We start from the raw sequence: 20289 nt of genomic DNA on the forward strand, positions 1-20289 counted from the left end.
CATGCATACAAGTCCTTCGGTTGATCTCTTACTCCCCTCCCTCCTGCCCCCCAACTCTCTCTGGCCTTCCCACTGCAGTTTGACAATCAGTTTGAGGCAGCTCTGCCTCTGTATTTCTCATTGTTCAAAAGTTTGTAATGGTCTTTATTATCCATGAATGAGTGAGATCATGTGGTATTTTTCCTTCATTGACTGGCTTGTTTCACTTAGCATAATGCTCTCCAGTTCCATCCATGATGTTGCAAATGGTAGGAGTTCCTTCTTTTTAACAGCAGCATAGTATTCCATCGTGTAGATGTACCACAGTTTTCTAATCCATTCATCTACTGATGGGCACTTAGGCTGTTTCCAGATCTTAGCTATGGTGAATTGTGCTGCTATGAACATCTGGGTGCATATATCCTTTCTGATTGGTGTTTCTGGTTTCTTGGGATATATTCCTAGAAGTGGGATCACAGGGTCAAATGGGAGTTCCATTTCCAATTTTTTGAGGAACCTCCATACTGCCTTCCATAGTGGCTGCACCAGTCTGCATTCCCACCAGCAGTGCACAAGTGTTCCTTTTTCTCCACATCCTCTCCAGCACTTGTCGTTTGTTGATTTGTTGATGATGGCCATTCTGACAGGTGTGAGATGGTACCTCATTGTTGTTTTGATTTGCATCTCTCGGATGATTAGTGACTTTGAGCATGTTTTCATATGCCTCTTGGCTTTCTGAATGTCCTCTTTTGAAAGGTGTCTATTTAGATCCTTTGCCCATTTTTTGATTGGATTGTTTATCTTCTTTTTGTTAAGTTGTATGAGTTCCCTATAAATTTTGGAGATTAAGCCCTTATCAGATATGACGTTGGCAAATATGTTTTCCCACGAGGTGGGTTTTCTTGTTGTTTTGTTGATGGTTTCTTTTGCTGTGCAGAAGCTTTTTATTTTGATGTAGTCCCATTTGTTCATTTTCTCTTTAGTTTCAACTGCCCTAGGAGCTGTATCAGTGAAGAAATTGTTTTGGCATATGTCTGAGATTTTGTTGCCTTTGTATTCTTCTAGAATTTTTATGGTTTCCTGTCGTACATTTAAGTCCTTTATCCATTTTGAGTTTATTCTTGTGTATGGTGTAAGTTGGTGGTATAGTTTCATTTTCTTGCATATGTCTGTCCAATTTTCCCAACACCATTTATTGAAGAGACTATCTTGGCTCCATTGTATGTTCATGCCTCCTTTGTCAAAAATTAATTGAGCATATTGGTTCGGGCTAATTTCTGGACTCTCTATTCTATTCCACTGATCTATATGTCTGTTCTTGTGCCAGTACCAGGCAGTTTTGAGAACAGTGGCTTTGTAATACAGCTTGATATCTGGCATTGAGATCCCAGCTACTTTGTTCTTTCTCAGGATCATTGCAGCTATTCGGGGTCTTTTTTTATTCCAGATGAATTTTTGGAGAGTTCGTTCTAGATCTTTGAAGAAGGCCATTGGTATTTTAATGGGAAGTGCGTTGAATGTATAGATTGCTTTGGGTAGTATGGACATTTTAATGATGTTGATTCTACCAATCCAAGAACATGGTATGTTCTTCCATCTGTTTATGTCTTCCTCTATCTCTTTTTTCAACGTCCTGTAGTTTTCTGAGTAGAGGTCTTTAACCTTTTTAGTTAAGTTTATTCCTAGGTATCTTAATTTTTTTGGTGCGATGGTAAATGGGATTGTTTTTCTGATCTCCCTTTCTGAAAGTTCACTATTGGTGTATAGAAATGCCTCAGATTTCTTGGGGTTAATTTTGTATCCTGCTACATTGCCAAATTCATGTATTAAGTCTAGTAGCTTTTTGATGGAGTCTCTAGGGTTTTGTATGTATAATATCATGTCATCTGCAAATAAGGACAGTTTTACTTCCTCTTTTCCAATTTGGATGCCTTTTATTTCTTCTTCTTGCCTAATTGCAGTGGCTAATACTTCCAGTACTATGTTGAACAGGAGTGGTGAGAGTGGGCATCCCTGTCTTGTTCCTGTTCTTAGGGGAAATGGTGTTAGTTTTTGTCCATTGAGTATGATGTTGGCTGTGGGCCTGTCATATATGGCTTTTATTATGTTGAGGTATGATCCTTCTATTCCCACCTTTCTGAGAGTTTTTATCAAAAATGGGTGTTGGATTTTGTCAAATGCTTTTTCTGCATCAATTGATATGACCATGTGGTTTTTTTCTTTCAATTTGTTTATGTGATGTATCACATTTATTGATTTATGGATGTTGTACCATCCTTGCATCTCTGGGATAAATCCTACTTGGTCATGGTGTATGATCCTTCTGATGTACTGCTGGATCCGATTTGCTAAGATTTTGTTGAGGATTTTGGCATCTATGTTCATGAGGGATATTGGCCTGTAATTCTCTTTCATTGTGATGTCTTTACCTGGTTTTGGTATTAGGGTGATGCTGGCTTCATAGAATGATCTTGGAAGCGTTCCTTCCTCTTGAATTTTTTGTAGTAGTCTGAGGAGGGTTGGTTTTAGTTCTTCCTTGAATGTTTGGGAGAACTCCCCTGTGAAGCCGTCTGGCCCTGGGCTTTTGTTTGCTGGAACCTTTCTGATGACTGCTTCAATTTCTTCCATAGTTATTGGCCTATTTAGGTTTTTAGATTCTTCCTGATTGAGTTTTGGAATGTTGTATTTTTCTAGGAATTTGTCCATTTCCTCCAGGTTGTCTAGTTTGTTGGAGTAGAGTTGCCCGTAGTATTGTTTAACAATCATTTGTATTTCTGTGGGGTCTGTTGTTATTTCGCCTCTATCATTTCTGATTTGGTTTATTTGGGACCTCTCTCTTTGCTTCTTGGTGAGCCTGGCTAGGGGTTTGTCAATCTTGTTTATCCTTTCAAAGAACCAGCTCTTGGTTTCATTGATTTTCTGTATTGTTTTTTTGGTCTCTATGTCATTGATTTCTGCTCTAATCTTTATTATCTCCTTCCTTCTGCTCACTCTGGGCTTTTCTTGTTGCTCTCTTTCTAATTCTTTGAGTTGTAGAGTTAGATGATTGACTACCATTTTTTCTTGTTTTTTGAGATAGGCTTGTAGAGCTATAAACTTTCCTCTCAGGACTGCTTTCATTGTGTCCCAGAGGTTTTGGATTGTTGTGTTTTCATTGTCATTAGTGTCCAGGATGTTTTTAATTTCTTCTTTGATGTCATCGGTAACCCAATCAATATTTAATAACATGCTATTCAGCTTCCAAGTGTTTGAGTATTTTGGGTTGTTTTTATTGTAGTTTATTTCTAACACTATGCCATCGTGGTCTGCGAAGAAGCTTTTTATGATTTCAATCTTCTTGAATTTGTGGAGACTTTGCTTGTGACCCAATATGTGGTCTATTTTTGAATATGTCCCATGAGCACCTGAGAGGAATGTATATTCTGCAGCTGTGGGCTGAAGTGTTCTGAAGATGTCAATTAAGTCCATCTGATCTAGTGAGTCATTTAGGATTGCTGTTTCTTTGCTGAGTTTTTGTCTAGCGGATTTATCCAGTGATGTCAGTGGTGTATTAAAGTCCCCTACTATGATTGTATTGTTGTCGATCTCTCCCCTGATATCTTCCAGAAGTTTTCTTATGTATGTGGGTGCTCCTGCATTGGGTGCATATATGTTTATCAAGGTTATATCCTCTTGTTGTATTGATCCTTTTAATATCATGAAGTGGCCTTCCTTATCTTTTGTTATGGCCTTCACTTTGAGATGTATTTTTTCAGATATAAGTATTGCTGCCCCAGCTTTCTTTTCCTTTCCATTTGCGTGAAAGATATTTTTCCATCCCTTCACTTTCAGTCTGTGTGAGTCCCTTCTAATGAGGTGGGTCTCTTGTAGACAGCAGATGTATGGGTCATGTTTTTTTATCCATTCAGCCACTCGATGTCTTTTGGTTGGAGCATTTAGTCCATTTACATTTAAAGTTATTATTGAAAGGTACTTGTTTGTAGCCATTTCTTTTTGTGTGTGTGTGTGGCTGTTTTCTTTCTGAGCTTGATATTTCTTCTTTTTACACCAGTCCCTTTAGCATTTCTTGCATGGCTGGCTTGGTGGTGATAAACTCCCTTAGCCCTTTTTTGTCTGTGAAGCTTCTTATTTCCCCTTCAATTTTGAATGATAGCCTTGCTGGATAGAGTATTCTTGGATTCAGTCCTTTGCTTTGCATCACTTTGTAGATTTCCGTCCATTCTTTTCTGGCCTGATGTGTTTCTGTTGAGAAATCATTTGATAATCTAATGGGAGATCCCTTGTATGTTACTTTTCGTCTCTCTCTTGCAGCCTGTAAGATTCTCTCTTTATCCTGAACATTTGCCATGGTAATTATGATGTGTCTTGGTGTGGGTCTTTTCGGGTTCACCTTGTTTGGGACTCTCTGGGCTTGTGTGACTTTTTTCTTCCCCACCTCAGGGAAGTTTTCTGATATTATTTCTTCGAATAGGTTTTCTAATCCATGTTCATCTTTCTGTTGTTCTGGCACCCCTATTATTCGTATGTTGTTTCGTTTCATGTTGTCCCAAAGCTCCCTTAGGCTCTCCTCCTGTCTTTTAATTTTTTTCTCCATTTGCAGTACAGTTTGAGTGTGTTTTGCTTCCTTGTCTTCTAATTCACTAATTCGGTCCTCCGCTTCTCCCAGTCTACTGTTGATACTTTCAATGGAGTTTTTTATTGAAGCTATGTCGCTCTTCATTTCTTCTTGGGACTTACTTAAGTTGTTGATTTTTTCATCTGTTTCTTCTAGCTTCTTGCATAAGTAGTTGAGTTTTTCATCTGTTTCTTCTTGCTTCTTGAACATCTGGTGCATGTACTCTAGGAACCTTATTCTGAATTCTTTTTCCGTCATGTTGCATATCTCTGTCTCACTTAGCTGCTTTTCTGGTGAGTCCTCCTTTTCTTTTTTTGGGGGGTTTCTTTGCCTACCCATGTTTGATCTCGCTGACATATGTAGATGTTGAGATGTTCAGTGGCTGCTCCCTGGGTGGCAGGGGCTCCTTGGGTTGTGGTTGCTGCTCAGACGGTTGCGGTAGCAGCTGCTTTCCAGTTGGCAGCAGCTCCTCTGGTGGGTGTTGTTCACAGCTGTGTTGGCTCTTCTGGCTGGTGGGGGGAGGCTTCACGTACAGCTGCTGTTCCACAGACAGAGGGTGTGGTGATCAGGAGGCTGTGGTGATCAGGAGGCTGCGGTGATCAGGGGGCTGCTGTTGCTTGGATCTGCTGCGTTGATTTAAAGGCACAAAATACAACAGAGCAAGGCACAACGTACCAGGCACTGAACACAAGTATATTCACAATATTAATAACCCCAAATAAAGGTGACCACCCTAATTAAGAGAATTAGGGGATAAGGGAGATAGAAGAGAAGAAGATAAAAGAGAGAACAGAAAAGAAAAATAAGAAAAAAACAAACAAAAAAGGAGTGCAAAAATAGAATTGGGAAAAAAGAGGGGGGAAAAAAAGAGAGCGAAAAAAGAGAATGAAGTAGAAGCGGGGAAGAGACTATTGGTATGAGGAGCAAACTCCAATAGAACTGCCACTAATCTCAACAAATTCCAGCAACTGATCCCTGGAGATGAATGCAAACTACAAACCACCAATAATATCCAGAGGGGTAAGGGAAAACAGAAGCACAAAAATAACCGGGGTGGGGTGGGGGAGGGAAGGGAAAAACCAGCAGAAAAAAAAAAAAAAAGAAAAAGAAAAACAACCTCACAACCAGCCCTAAAAAAGAAGAAAAAACACAAAACAAAACAAACAAACAAATAAAAAAAAAAAAAAAAAAAGCCCAATATATTCAACAATCAAGAAAACAATAGAAAGATAAGAGAGAAAAAAATGTTTGGAAAGTGAAGAAGGATAAAGAATAGGTGTATAAGGATTTAGAGCAGTAGATTGGAAATAGGATATATAAGTAGGGTGGAATTAGACAGGGGGTAAAAAGAGGGAATTGGGAAAGTCTGGAGCAGGAATAGGGTAAGAGAAACAGGACACCAAAAGGGGAAAAGTAAGGAAGAGGGTTTTAGCAAAGAGGTGAAATTGAGATAGGGAAAATTAATGCTAAAGGAACGATGAAAATAGAATGGAGAACACTAATCCCCCCAAAAAATAAAGAGAAAATAAAATGGCACTTTAAAAAATGGTAAAATGGTAGCAGTAATAATACTGGTTAAAAATAAAAATGTGGTAATTGAAAGGGTAAAATCAGGTGATGGAAAAAGAAGAAAAAGAGAAAAAAAAATTGGTTTCTTAGTAAAAAGGTGAAAAAATTAAAAAGAAAAAGAAAAAGAAAAAATTTGCAGTAGTGATGGTCTTTTGGTTCTTCTACTCTTCAGCCTGGTTCGCCTTAGTCCTGCCAGGTATTTAGGAGAGTGTTGAATTTGCCTGCATTACACTGTTCCTCCGTGTTGTAAATCACAGTCCTGATTTTAAAGCAGGCCGTATTTGTGATCCAGTCTGCCTTAATTTGTATTCCCCTAAGAGTCAGTTTGTGGCTCAGCCTCTGGGTGGCAGTGTTTTTGGGTTGGCCTCTGAGGCTATACAGCTTCTCTATCCTTTTTTAATCCTTACCCTGCTCTGTGTTGTTGGTGGGACTGAAAATCCCTCTATAGGCCAGACCCTGGTAACTCCCAGGGACTAATCAGCTTGTTTTAATCCTTTATCTCATACAGGGTGGAATCTGGCTGGGTGTGGCTGTGCTCCTTGCCTGGGGGGCTGGGGGGAGGAATTCCACCCTCTGGAGGAATGGCTGCCCCAGTCCTGGGCCCAGGGGGGTCTCAGCATTCAATTCGCTGCCACCTCCTCCGGCTCCCCCTCTTTCCTCAGCCTCTCCCCAGATTCCCCTCGTCTGCACCTTCACCCTCTCTTCAGCACAGGTGAGTGTCTGTATCCGAACTGTCCTATGAGCAGGGTTCAGTGAAAACAAAGAAACAGACAAACGCCGGCTGGCCGCGGAAACGCTCCTCTCTTACCGGTCTGGGAAACGCTCCTCTCTTACCAGCACTCTGGGTGCATATATGTTTATAAGGGTTATATCCTCTTGTTGTATCGATCCCTTTAATATTATGAAGTGGCCTTCCTTATCTCTTGTTATGGCCTTCACTTTGAGGTCTATTTTGTCAGATATAAGTATTGCTACCCCAGCTTATTTTTCATTTCCATTTGCCTGAAAGATATTTTTCCATCCCTTCACTTTCAGTCTGTGTGAGTCTAAAATTGTCATTCTTAAAATAGAATTTCTTACAATTGGGATTTTGCTCACTTCATCCTTATTCTTTAAAATATTCCTCTTTACTTAAATTTCTTGTAAACTGGTGGTTAGACCCAGAATCTGGATAATATTTAGTCTCATTTTTTAAAAGCAAGAATAAAAGTGGCCCATCTTACATTCTACACATACCTGAGCAATCTTCTCAAAACTGTCAAGATCATAAAAAAAAAAATCACAAAAGTGTCCCAATTTGGAGGAAACTAAGAAGACATGATAACTCAATACATGGGATCCTGGGCTAGGAAGAAAGGATTATAAGTAAAAACTAAGGAAATTTGAACAAAATATGAACTTAAATTAATAATAATGTATCAATATTGGCTCATTAATTGTGAGAAATATGAATACTAACATAAAATGTTAGCAATACAGGAAATTGGGTTTGGATCTGTGGGAACTCAATTATTTTCATATTTTTTCTCTAAGTATAAAATTATTCTAAAAATAAAGGTTTATTTCTTTAAAGTCATTCACTTTTCCCTTCCCCAGTTGTAAAGAATCAAGCATCAGTGGTTGCCATGGATGTGAATTAGAAAAAGACTATTCTTATTAACAGAATGAATTCCTATTCAGAGAAGCCATGGGTTTGACTAAAGACTCAGAATTTGGATTTCCTTGCCCATTAAACTAGAGATCCTTAAGCATTTCTCATAAATAAAGCATTAAATGGAGTAAATATTATTTTTAGCAGAGTATCTCTTTCCCTTGTATTTTTCAAGTAACCTGCACTTATACTATACACCCTAGCCAGCAGCACACTTCAGACTTCTTTGTATGCAATTATATGAAATAAAAATACATTCCCTTTCCTTATAAGTTGTTAAAGTGTTCTACCTTTCCCTCACTGATTTGAGATGCTACTTTTACTAAATTTCAATATTAATGCCAACACTTTAAATTTTAAAGCAATAAAGAAAATCATTCTAGTTCGATTCCTAAGAGGCTAAATTATTGAATCCCAATTTTTTGAATGATGATTTTGCTTCACTTTGATATTTTTTCCCCTCAGATTTTGCAGGAAGAAAAATATACGCTTGCTGTTTGTTCTTATAATCCCTGAAAATTTTAAAGGTATGTGCCTAGTAGGTATATTATTTGTTTTTTCTCCAAATAGAAATCATAGATCAGTATTTAATACAAATATTCTTAGGTTGCCTTTCAGGGTACGGAGCTGATATTACTTTAATTGAACCACTGACTATGGAGAAACTTAGCATTGTGGTAAAATACTGGAAAACATATTTCTCAAATACTGGTGAGTGAAAAACAAATTTGCAAAGGTTTGAAAATGTCTAATTAAAATACCACAAAATTATATTCATATTTTTTAAAGTTGGTTTATCACTTGTGCCTTTTATTTGCTAAGAATTGACTATATGCTGTGTACTGTAAAGAATATGTAATCCTTGCCAATCATAGTCTGAAGAAAACAAGGTAAATAAATAAATAGAAACGTGTTCTCTACCTATGGAGAAAAGACTTGCCTCTTCCTGGGATTAAAATGTATTATACAGGACCAATATAGCATTGTGGTAGGCACAGGGGTTATTTATTGATAGTGAGATTGTTATTTTGGTTTTGGTAATCTAGCTGCTACATCATTTCTTAGTCATTAAAATTAAATTAATCATGCTGTGCCCTTATAAGATTGTCTAAAGGCCAGGGCCACCACCTTATATCATACTTTGTGCTTTGCAAAAAACATTTGCATATAAATTATTTTACTTCTGTAAGTTAATAGAGTGGTTATTATTTCTGTTTTAGAAATAGATAATATCAGTGCTTCAATTTGATCTAACATTTCTAAACCCTTCACTTCTATTGTATTATATAGTACTAGTGGCCAGGTGCATGAAATTCGTGCATGGGGGAGGGGGTGTTCCTCAGCCCAGCCTGCACCCTCTCCAATCTGGGGCCCCTTGAAGGATGTCCTACTGCCGGTTTACAGGGATCGGGCCTAAACCGGCAGTTGGACATCCCTCTTGCAATCTGGGACTGCTGGCTCCTAACCTCTCACCGGCCTGCCTGCCTGCCTGATTGCCCCTAACCACTCTGCCTGCCAGCCTGCTCACCCCCCAACTGCCCCCAGCCGCCGGCCTGCTTGCCCCCAAATGCCCCCCCTGCCAGCCTGCTTGCCCCCAACAGCCCCCCGGCTGGCCTGCTCACTCCAAACTCCCCCCCGCCCCCACTGTCCTGATCACCTCCAACTGACCCCCACTGATGGCCTACTTGCCCCCAACTGGCCCCCTGCTGGTATGCTTACCCCCAATGGTCCTGCCCCCCACCAGCCTGATCACCCACAACTGCCCTCCCCTCTTAGCCTCTAACTGCCTCTACCTTGACCCCGCCACCGTGGCTTTGTCCAGAAGAACGTCCGGAAGGTTTCCTGAAAGGTCTCCCAGTCTAATTAGCATATTACCCTTTTATTGGTATAGATAGAGGCCTGGTGCACAGGTGGGGGCCAGCTGGTATGCCCTGAAGGGTGTCCCGGATCAGGGTGGGGGTTCCCTTGGGGAATGGGCGGCCTGGGTGAAGAGGCTGTGGTGGTTTGCAGGCCGGCCATGCCCCCATGCGGTAAGGGTCCCTGCTGGGGGTGTGTGGCCAGCCTGGGTGAGGAGTTGAGGGCTGTTTTCAAGCTGGCCACACCCCCTTCAGGGTGGAGGTCCCCACTGGGGTGCCTGGCCAGCCTGGGTGAGGGGCTGATGGTTGTTTGCAGGCTGGCCATGGCCCCGGGCTACCCAGACTTCCAGACCCTCCTTGAGCGGAGGCCACAGCAGCTGGAAGCAGGTATCTAGGATTTATTTATCTTCTATAATTGAAACTTTGTAGCCTTGAGAGGGCAGCCAGGGCAGGCGGGAAGCTTGGCTTCCTCGATCGCCAGGGGCAACCCAAGCCTGTTGGCTCCAGCTCCGTGGCTGCTGCCATCTTGGTTGGGTTTATTTGCATACTCGCTCCTGATTGGCTTGTGGGCTTGGCTTGTGGCCGTGACTTGTGAGTGTAGCATAGGTATGGTCAATTTGCATGTTTCTCTTTTATTAGATAAGATATCACCAACATCTAAACACTTTAGAAATGAAATTAGCTTTAATTTGGCTTGTAAAAGGATATATTCCAATTTCTGAAATTAAATTCTACTGGAATTATTGCTGGTCAATGACTATTTATGGTTTTTCTAGGCCTGGGATACTAGCTGGGAAATCTTTTAAAATTAAGGTAATATTTTTCTTAAAATGAGTCTGACAGACTCAGATTATCATGTATAAGCTCATACTTCAGATGATATAAGATTCAATACACCCTTCTTTTTTAATGTTCTTTATTAATATTCAGGGAAGATTAGTGAGTCTGTTTTGTAACATTCCAGTGGCTCCCCGCCACTACAGTTTCAGAGTTCTTCCTGGAATGGCTTATCGTAGTGAATGAAGATCTTTCTGCAGCCTATTCTTATATGATTCTCAGTATAAATAGAGCAGCTGCTCATCACCACCTGTCTAGCACCCTTTCTATTGGTCTTAACTACATCTGCTTCCAGTTTTCTCATCTTTGCTCTAAGAATGAGCAGTTGCAAAAACAAAGCAAAGCAAAACAAAACAAAAAACATAAAAAAAAACACACAATAAAAATATCAGATGCCATATTTTGACAATGTAGCTGCTTATTGAAGGCTCATTCATATTTTCTATCTCTGCCATTCATCTATAAATAAAAACATAGTAAGTAAACTCAGTTGAATGTGTTTCAAACAAATGTATTTCTAAATTTCTAGAATCTGGTTGTAAGAGAATGTCCTGGGATAAATTGTATGTAGTGCTTTGATTTTGCTTTCTAACCTGAGTGGATTCATGATTCATCGTTGAAGTTGATAAATTGCGTTCTGTTTTTAAAAATACTGCTTTGTAAAATCTATTGAGTAAAAAGTGACAACTGCTGTTGATTATGATGTGTATGTGTGATTTTAGAATTAAAGTGGTCCCCCTTTTAAAACTTCCAGTTAAGAATGAAAGTTTTATGAAGCCTGAACAATCTGGATTTCCCCGGCAGAAGTCCTGTAGTGAACAGCTGGGATGTTTTTCTACCAATCTATTTTCTTGGTTAGTTTTTTTCACTTTTTCAAAGTAGCAGTTTTTACTGTATACATTTTATTTAAAATTTATTGAGAACTTACTGTGCTGGGGATGATGCAAAAGATAGAAGAGGCTAGTGTATGGAGTAGGGATGCAATTTTTTTCTATATTTCAGAATCCTGAGCTAGGACTATAGGTACACATTACAGAGTATTCAGCTAAATATAAGGAACTATTTCATAACAATCATAGTTGACTATAGGGGAGCCAGGTGAATTATAAGGTAGTAAGTTCCCCATGATTGGATGTGTTAAAGTAGAGTCTGGATGATCACTGATCAAAACTAAATAACAGCAGTGGTGTTCAAACTTTTTAAAAACAGTAGAATCTTATCTTCAAACAAAAATTTTACATAAACCCCAATAATTAAACAAAGAAGAGCAGCCTCAGCTGTTATCCACTTACTAATCTCCCTGATGTCTTTTTTTAATTAATTAACCTATATGCCCAATTATTGAAAATAACACTTAAAAAGTTTTCTCTCTCTGCTTCTGTTCCTCCATCTGAGAGATATTAGAACTGGTATTCAAATCTGCAGTTTATAGGCAGTTTAACTGGTGCTTCTAATGCTAGCATTGTATTATGCTTATAAAAATTCAGTTTTTGTGAATTTTTTCCCTTCAATTTAAGTTGATTCTCCAGGAGGTTCATTCAAGCTAGGAAAAGCTGAGAAGTGAATTTTGATGTAGCCTTATAGCATAGGGCTACAAACAATGGACATACTTTCTGAGGACATGGGTGATGATGATGGAAGTTTTGAGTCAGTCACTTCCAGAATTTGTAGAACATGACCATCCACTCTTTGTAGAAATGTGGCCATTTACTATTTTGAACAAGGAAGAGACTTGGCAACCAATAAATGTGGTGAAGCCAAAGATGCCATCACTTAAGTAATGCAGAGATATCAACAGCTTTCTTGATCTTATTTAACATTTTAATCTCAAAGAAATTTACTGTATTAAACCTTATTTGGGATATGAGGTTGGGAAAGGTTTTGGAAGGCTTTGTGATTTTCTTACATTATTTGCAACTGCTTTTTGAGCCTCACTCATCTTGAATCTTTGTTCTTCCTAAGAATCCTACTACTAAAAATACAAGTAAATTTTCAAATCAAGTTATATCTCTTGGGATAAAGGAGCTAATATTAGTTTGTAAGTTTCTTAGGAAAATTTCATAAAAATCAATCAAATTAGTTAATTAAAATGCTTGAAGAAGTTCTAGAAAAATGGTAGAGCCAGAAAATGTCCATTAGTTGACAAATTTTTATTTTTCTATTATTATTTTTTCCTCATCTGAGGACATGCTTAGAGAGAGGAAAGAGTGGGGCAGAGAGAAAGAGAGAGAGAGAGAGAGAGAGAGAGAGAGAGAGAGAGATGTGAGAGAGAAACATTGATCTCTTGCCTTCTGTACATGCCCTGACCGGGGATCAAACCCGCAACCCAGGTATGTGCCCTGGCCAGGAATTGAACTGGCAACCTTTCAATGCACAGGACAATGCTCAACCAACTGAACCACTCTACCTGGGCAGTTGGAACCAGCCCTTGCTGATCAAGTTGGAATAGTATATCTTGGCCCTCTAATCCATTTTTCTGTATTGATTAAGGTATTATATATGTGTCCTTATCCCCTCCCTGTTGCTCCCCCAACCCCCCTCCCCACTCATGCCCTCACCCCCCTGGTATCTGTGTCCATTGATTAGGCTTATATGCATGCATACAAGTCCTTTGGTTGCTCTCTCCCACTTAGACACCCACCCTCCCCTACCTTCCTTCTGAGGTTTGATGGTCTGATCAATGCAGACAGAGAAGCATTGTAATGCACCTTTAGATACAATTATATAATTTGGGATAGTTGTAATCAGTGAGGTCAGATTATTTTAATCCTGCTTGTATCTGTTATTCTTTATCTGTGTATTTTAGAATATTGATCAATCATTGAATTTATGATCTTGATAATAAATTCTTTTGAAATTTTGAAATAAAATATTCTGCACCAAATATGTAAGGTAACATGCTTTGATGTTTACTGCAATTTTGTATGAAGCAAGATATTTAGATAAACACCCTTTGATTAGTGTATTGGTGCTTATTATTTAATATTGCCTGAACAATTTTCCTCTCAAATATATAGTATGATTTTCTCTTGTTTCTAGCTCTGAGTCTCTAAGAAAGGACATTGGGCTTGAATTAAAGGCTCCATTTTCTGATTTTGAAACAAGCAAAAAGATTTCTGTTCTTCATTCAAGCAAGGAAAAGCTGAGAAGGTGAATTTTGATATAGCCCTTTTAGCATTATTCCCTTGTAGGATGAAATACTTTCATGAATTTTATAATTTTTTGTAATATTGTTAAAAGTCTATGTGAAACTAGCAAATCTGAAAACTAAATACAAACCACTCATTCATTCAGTTGGTCAATCAATAAGTAGTTATGAATATCTACTGTGTGCCATAATATGACTGGAGAACTCAGATAAAAAAATAAATCCTTGCCTTCAAGGAGATCATAGTCTAGTGTTCAGACAGACTTCTATATAAGCAGCTATTAAATAGAACACTATGTTTTAACACATGCTATCATAGAGAGGAACACATAGGAAACACATAGGAAAGTTATGTATGATAGAATAAGGGGGCAAGAAGAGTTTTCTTGAGAAGATGAGAGCTAAATTGAGCTTTCAACCAAAAGTTACTATTAATTTGGTTTAGAAATAAGGGAGGACTTTTATGTGGGAGAGTATCAGGCGCAGAGGCTGGTAGTATGAGACTATATAGTGAATTTATGAAACTGCAAGTATTTTCATATAGTTGACTATAATGACACAAGTGGAAAGAGCCAAGAGATTAGAGGTGTAGGTAAGGATTGGGTGTGTCATGTTAAGGAATTTGAAGTTAACCTGAACTACTGGGGAGGCACTAAAGGATTTTAGCAAAGGAGTGGGGTGTATGATAAGATTTGTACCATAGGATGAATATTTTTTTGTGTGTTTTTTAAAAAAATATATTTTATTGATTTTTTACAGACAGGAAGGGAGAGGGATAGAGAGTTAGAAACATCGATGAGAGAGAAACATCGATCAGCTGCCCCCTGCATCCCCCCCACTAGGGATGTGCCTGCAACCAAGGTACATGCCCTTGACTGGAATCGAACCCAGGACCCTTGAGTCCGCAGGCCGATGCTCTATCCACTGAGCCAAACAGGTCAGGGCAGGATGAATATTTTACCAGGATGTTTGAGAGTGAATTAAGTCTGGAGGCCAGAAGAGTCTGTAATAAGAAATGGTATAATCCTGACTACGGTGTTAGAAATGGGATAGTGAGGAATAAGCCAACTTTAGATACATTAAGTTGGTAGAATCAATATGAACATGGTTGAAGGAAGAGTCAAGTGTAACTTTCAGGTAGATGGTGGAACCATTGGCTGACTAGGAAGCACAGTGGAATGGCAGTCTGACTGTTGGAGATGATTTTTTGCTTTTGCATTTAAACCTCTGGGTTTAAATGGAGGTAGCTGTCAAGTAAGGAGTTGGCCCTTAGCTTCTAGAGAAAGGTCTAGGCTAGAAATATAGACTTAAATTCTCAGGATATATACAACATCTATTTGAAATGTGAATGTAGGATGGATGTGACTTTGAAAAGCATGTAGGAAGGAGACACAAAGAGAAGAGAACCTTGGGAAAAAGCTCAATATTTAAGGCATAGGCAGCCAAGAAGAGATCAAGGTAAGAAGAGTTACTAGTAAGATAAGAAGAAAAGCAAGAGGAAGAGGTATTGAGACCAGAGGAGGAGTTTCCTAAAGTATTGAGTGTTCAGGAATATCACATGACACAGAGTTCAAATAAGGTCAGAAGTGATAATTCACTATTTGTCCTGAGAAAAGAATTTCAAAGGCACATGGGTAGAGAAGTTTAAACCTGATGGCAAGATTTTTTGAATTAAGGGGAATTCATACACTCTCAGTGAAGTGGAGGGTAGGCAGGCACTAAAGTACTGCCACAAGCCTCCTGTTAGTCCTCCATATATCTTCTTGGTTCAGGTAAAGAACAAAGAACCACTCAAACTATCCTACTCCAATTTTTTATTTTTCCCAGGCCTCATCCCAGAAAATTCTATTGGGGTTTCATGCCTTTTATCCAACTGGATTACCTTTCTAGTTGTTCCCAGACTAGTCTCTGTCCCTCTGTTTCATCCTGATTCTCATTGAGCATGTCCAAAAGTTCAATTACATCTCGTTTCTATTGTGCATGTGCCCAGCAGAGGTATTTCCTCCCCTCTCTCTGGCACTGGGCTTTTAGCACCCTGGCGAGGTTTTCTCATCCATTTCTAGTTCCCTAGAGTGTGTGAACTAGTACACCTAATGGAATGCTGTCCTGCTAGCTGCTTCAGCTTCCCAGTTTATTAAGATTTAGTTCCCTTTTGCTTTCTTCCTTATATTAATAACTAGCTACCTCCCTTATATCAATAACTAGCTACCTACACTGACAGCATGGTTAGGGAAGAAGCATCATTGCAGAAAGATGGAGAATGAAAGTTAGAGCATAGATGAAAGAGAAAATGAAAGGTGAATGGCATATAAAAGGAGATTTAGGGTAAAATGGGAAATTTGGAAAAGTCTGGGCCAGACTTTAATATATTTATATTCCAAAAGAAAATAGCTGGAAGAGAGAAAGAGGTCATGTTCTGGTTATCTAAGGCTACATAAAAAAAAGAAACCAGAATTTATTGGTTTGATACATGGTTTTATGGGTTAACAATTTGAGCAAGGCTCAGCTAGGCAATTCTGTCTACATGACATTAACTGGGGTCACTTGTTAGTATTTAGCTTGTGGGTGGTCTAGTCAGAAGAGTCCAAGACATTACCAGGGCCATCAACTGAAGCTTCTTCAGCAGCCCAGGGCTCCTAGAGAGATTGTTCCAAGAGAAATGAAGATGAAGCTGGACCAGTGCCATTTCTACCTATGCAATTGGTCAAAGCAGTCACAGAGCCAGATGTAAGGGAAGGGTATATAGATCCCACCTCTCAGTGGGAAGAATGCCAAAGAATTTTAATCCCCTATACTTAATAAGGGGGTTGATGATGGATTTAGCATTCATGAGGTGTCAGAAGGCTAAGGAACCAATTGGAAGAAATCTTTTCTATGGAAAATATAGGGAAGGAGCTAAAACTAAGTGTGGATAAAGATGAATCTTTGATGGGGGTTAGATTGAGCAAGTTTTGCCAAATGGCTTCATTATCTGCTAAAGATTAGTGGGAAGATGGTGGGGTTTTGAGCTTGATAAATTGGGCTGGGGGATGGGTTAGTCTATTCCAAAAGGCCTTCATTCACATGTCCTATGCCTCGGCCAAGTAAATAAAGACTTAAGGCTTGCTGGTCAGTGCTATCCTATAGAGTTCAATGATCTTCAGTGAAATGAGAAAAAACAGTGCAATGAGTATTTTTAAAATTATATAACTTTGCTGAAACCGGTTTGGCTCAGTGGATAGAGCGTCGGCCTGCGGACTGAAAGGTCCCGGGTTCGATTTCGGTCAAGGGCATGTACCTGGGTTGCGGGCACATCCCCAGTGGGAGATGTGCAGGAGGCAGCTGATCGATGTTTCTCTCTCATCGATGTTTCTAACTCTCTATCTCTCTCCCTTCCTCTCTGTAAAAAATCAATAAAATATATTTTTAAAAAAAATTATATAACTTATATTCCATGATTGTGTTTTCCATACTTTATTTGGTATTAAAATTGTTGTGATTTTAGTTAATGGTTACAACATAATGATATTGGGAGATAGTACCTTTTTTCATTATTTTTCATGTTCATATCTAATGTTGGCAATCCTTTATTGGTTCCTCTACAGTTCTGTGTTGTTTTTATTTTTTAATATTAATGGCTGGTGAAAACTAAAATTGGAGAACCATTCATTTAGTAAACTATAAACTGACATTTTGGGGGATGTCCACCCCTGTGGCATTATTTAAAGCAGGGGTCCTCAAACTTTTTGAACAGGGGGCCAGTTCACTGTCCCTTAGACCGTTGGAGGGCCGGACTATAGTTAAAAAAAAACTATGAACAAATTCCTATGCACACTGCACATATCTGATTTTGAAGTAAAAAAACAAAATGGGAACAAATACAATATTTGTATTTGCATGTGGCCCGCGGGCCGTAGTTTGAGGACCCCTGATTTAAAGGGCTAGAAATTTGTGTTTCTCTAAAAGAAAAGTTCTCTTTCCCTTTAGGAATTTGCTTAAGAGATACGAGAAAGTAAACAATCCATCCATGATTATTTTTTTTTGCCTTTTCCTCCTTTTAACCCTTCTGATTATACCCATGAATCTTCCAATAGATGTTTCTGGTCTATTCCCTTTCTTCTTCTCCTCCTCCCAATCAGCTGCTTTACATATGGTTTTGTCTTTTTTGTTTCATTTTGCTCTGTTTTAAATAGCACAGGGTAGCATTATGTTTGCTAATGATAAGGAAGTAATAGCCCCAGTAAATAGTTTTGAATATTTGCATTTGGGAATTTCTTTTTAAAACATTTCTAACATTTTTGTTTCCTTTCAGAACCACTTAAGAAAAATTAACTACCTAATTCTAATATTCTTGGTGAAATCCCTTTAATTATAAGTTTTAAAAACATAAATATTTATGTCTATCTTGGTAAGGTACATGCTTTTCAAAGTGATGCCATTATTTTGTTTGTGTGGCCATAAGTCCAAGTGATGGTGGCTTAATAATTTTTAGGATGTCTACTCACTTGAAAAGAAGTGAAAATGAGCTGTGTGATAGTTTCTCACAAACAAAGGTTTTTCCAGGATTGGCCAAGTCTTAGAAATTTAAGGAAGATAGAACAAGAAATTTTCAGAGAGTCCTAAGTTATATGTTGCCAAGAAACCCTTCTCTCTGAGTTCTTGAGACATATTTGTACATATGAGAGACCCAAGGACTTAGTTTAGACCAAGCTTTACAATCAGATCTCTTTCAGACTCTTGAAATCACTGTTAACTGGGGAAGACTGAAATCAGATTTGTTCTTTTCCTGACTTATGTGAATTAGGTCATAACCAAGCTAACTTCTGTGGTAGATGACAACATCAAAACACATCCCTTGATCTGTTGTTGCCTATTGCAGCTTCCATACACAAAGGAAAAAGAAAAAGATAGGGACAGGTGGAACCCTTGCAGCCTGTTATCCTACTTTTCTTTTTTATTTATTATTTATTTAATTATTTATTTATTTTTAATTAAATCTTTATTGTTCAGATTATTACATTTGTTCCTCTTTTACCCCCCCCCCCCCATAACTCCCCTCCTTCCAGTTCCCACCCCACCCTCTGCCCTCACTCCCCACCCACTGTCCTCATCCATAGGTGCACGATTTTTGTCCAGTCTCTTCTCGCATCTCCCACACCCCTTTTCCCCCCAAGAATAGTCAGTCCATTCCCTTTCTATGTCCCTGATTCTATTATAATCACCAGTTCATTCTGTACATCAGGTTATTTATTCACTTGATTCTTAGATTCACTTGTTGATAGATGCATGTTTGTTGTTCATAATTTGTATCTTTACCTTTTTCTTCTTCTTCCTCTTCTTAAAGGATACCTTTCAGCATTTCATATGATACTGGTTTGGTGGTGATGAACTCCTTTAGCTTTTCCTTATCTGTGAAGCTCTTTATCTGACCTTCAATTCTGAATGATAGCTTTGCTGGATAAAGTAATCTTGGTTGTAGGTTCTTGGTATTCATCACTTTGAATATTTCTTGCCACTCCCTTCTGGCCTGCAAAGTTTCTGTTGAGAAATCAGCTGACAGTCGTATGGGTATTCCCTTGTAGGTAACTGAGTTTCTTTCTCTTGCTGCTTTTAAGATTCTCTCTTTGTCTTTTGCTCTTGGCATTTTAATTATGATGTGTCTTGGTGTGGTCCTCTTTGGATTCCTTTTGTTTGGGGTTCTCTGAGCTTCCTGGACTTGGAAGTCTATTTCTTTCACCAGGTGGGGGAAGTTTTCTGTCATTATTTCTTCAAATAGGTTTTCAATATCTTGCTCTCTCTCATCTTCTGGTACCCCTATAATTCTGATGTTGGTACGTTTGAAGCTGTTCCAGAGGCTCCTTACACTATCTTTGTATTTTGGGGTTCTTTTTTCATTTTGCTTTTCCAGTTGGGTGTTTTTTGCTTCTTCGTATTTCAAATCTTTGACTTGATTCTTGGACTCCTCTGGTCTGCTGTTGGGAGTCTGTATAATACTCTTTATTTCAGTCAGTGTATGCTTACTTTCTAGATGGTCCTTTATCACACCATCGAGGGTCTCATTAGATTTCCTGTACATCTCATCAAGTTTATCGACAGACTCTAGAAGCCTCTTGAGAGACCTCAAAAGTGTGGTTCTGAACTCAATATCCTCCCTTGATAGTTTTGTTCTGTTTCTTTGTCTCCACATTTTTTACGCTTTCTTGGTACACCCCCTAGTGGTCTTTGTGCGCAGTCTTGTTGTAGTTAAGCCTTGATTGTTGTAGTTAATACTAGAGGGATTTGACCTCCAGGCCGACTGGCTGTGATAATCAGGTGTGTCTGCAGTGGAAGAACTTGTGTCCTCTAGGGAGGCGCTAATCTAGCCTTTGCCTGAGGCTATCCGGCAAATGCCTCTGTGCAGGGCTTGGGCGGGGCGGGTCGCACGGGATCAACAGGGCAGAGGAGGGAGCAGTTATGGCTGCTCTCAGTCCATCCCCAGGGGCTCTGCCTCTCTGTCCCAGCAACCGCTGCAAACCTCGGAGGGACCATAGCCAGACAGTCCTGCTTCTCCCGTTTGAGTCTGGGTCCCTAGAGACTCACCCGGATCTGGAGCTCAGAGTCTGAGGCTCCCTCCGGATTGAAACAGTCAACCGTGCCCTCAGCCACCAGCCTGCAC

At 39.2% G+C, this 20289-nt stretch overlaps 1 protein-coding gene across 1 annotated transcript in view; it reads left to right on the top strand.

Annotated features, from left to right (window-relative positions):
- The window catches only part of SOHLH2 (spermatogenesis and oogenesis specific basic helix-loop-helix 2), a 140911-nt gene that overhangs the window by 83480 nt on the left and 37142 nt on the right, over positions 1-20289 (top strand). Inside the window, exons 3-6 of the mRNA XM_070408739.1 lie at positions 8280-8341; positions 8421-8525; positions 11262-11361; positions 13547-13657. Of these exons, the coding sequence (XP_070264840.1) occupies positions 8280-8341; positions 8421-8525; positions 11262-11361; positions 13547-13657 (378 nt within the window). The remainder of the gene's footprint in view (positions 1-8279; positions 8342-8420; positions 8526-11261; positions 11362-13546; positions 13658-20289) is intronic.

The sequence above is a fragment of the Myotis yumanensis genome, unplaced genomic scaffold (assembly GCF_028538775.1).
Source record: "Myotis yumanensis isolate MYYU_CA2020_CCGP unplaced genomic scaffold, mMyoYum1.0.hap1 SCAF_3, whole genome shotgun sequence".
Classification (NCBI taxonomy): Eukaryota; Metazoa; Chordata; class Mammalia; order Chiroptera; family Vespertilionidae; genus Myotis; species Myotis yumanensis.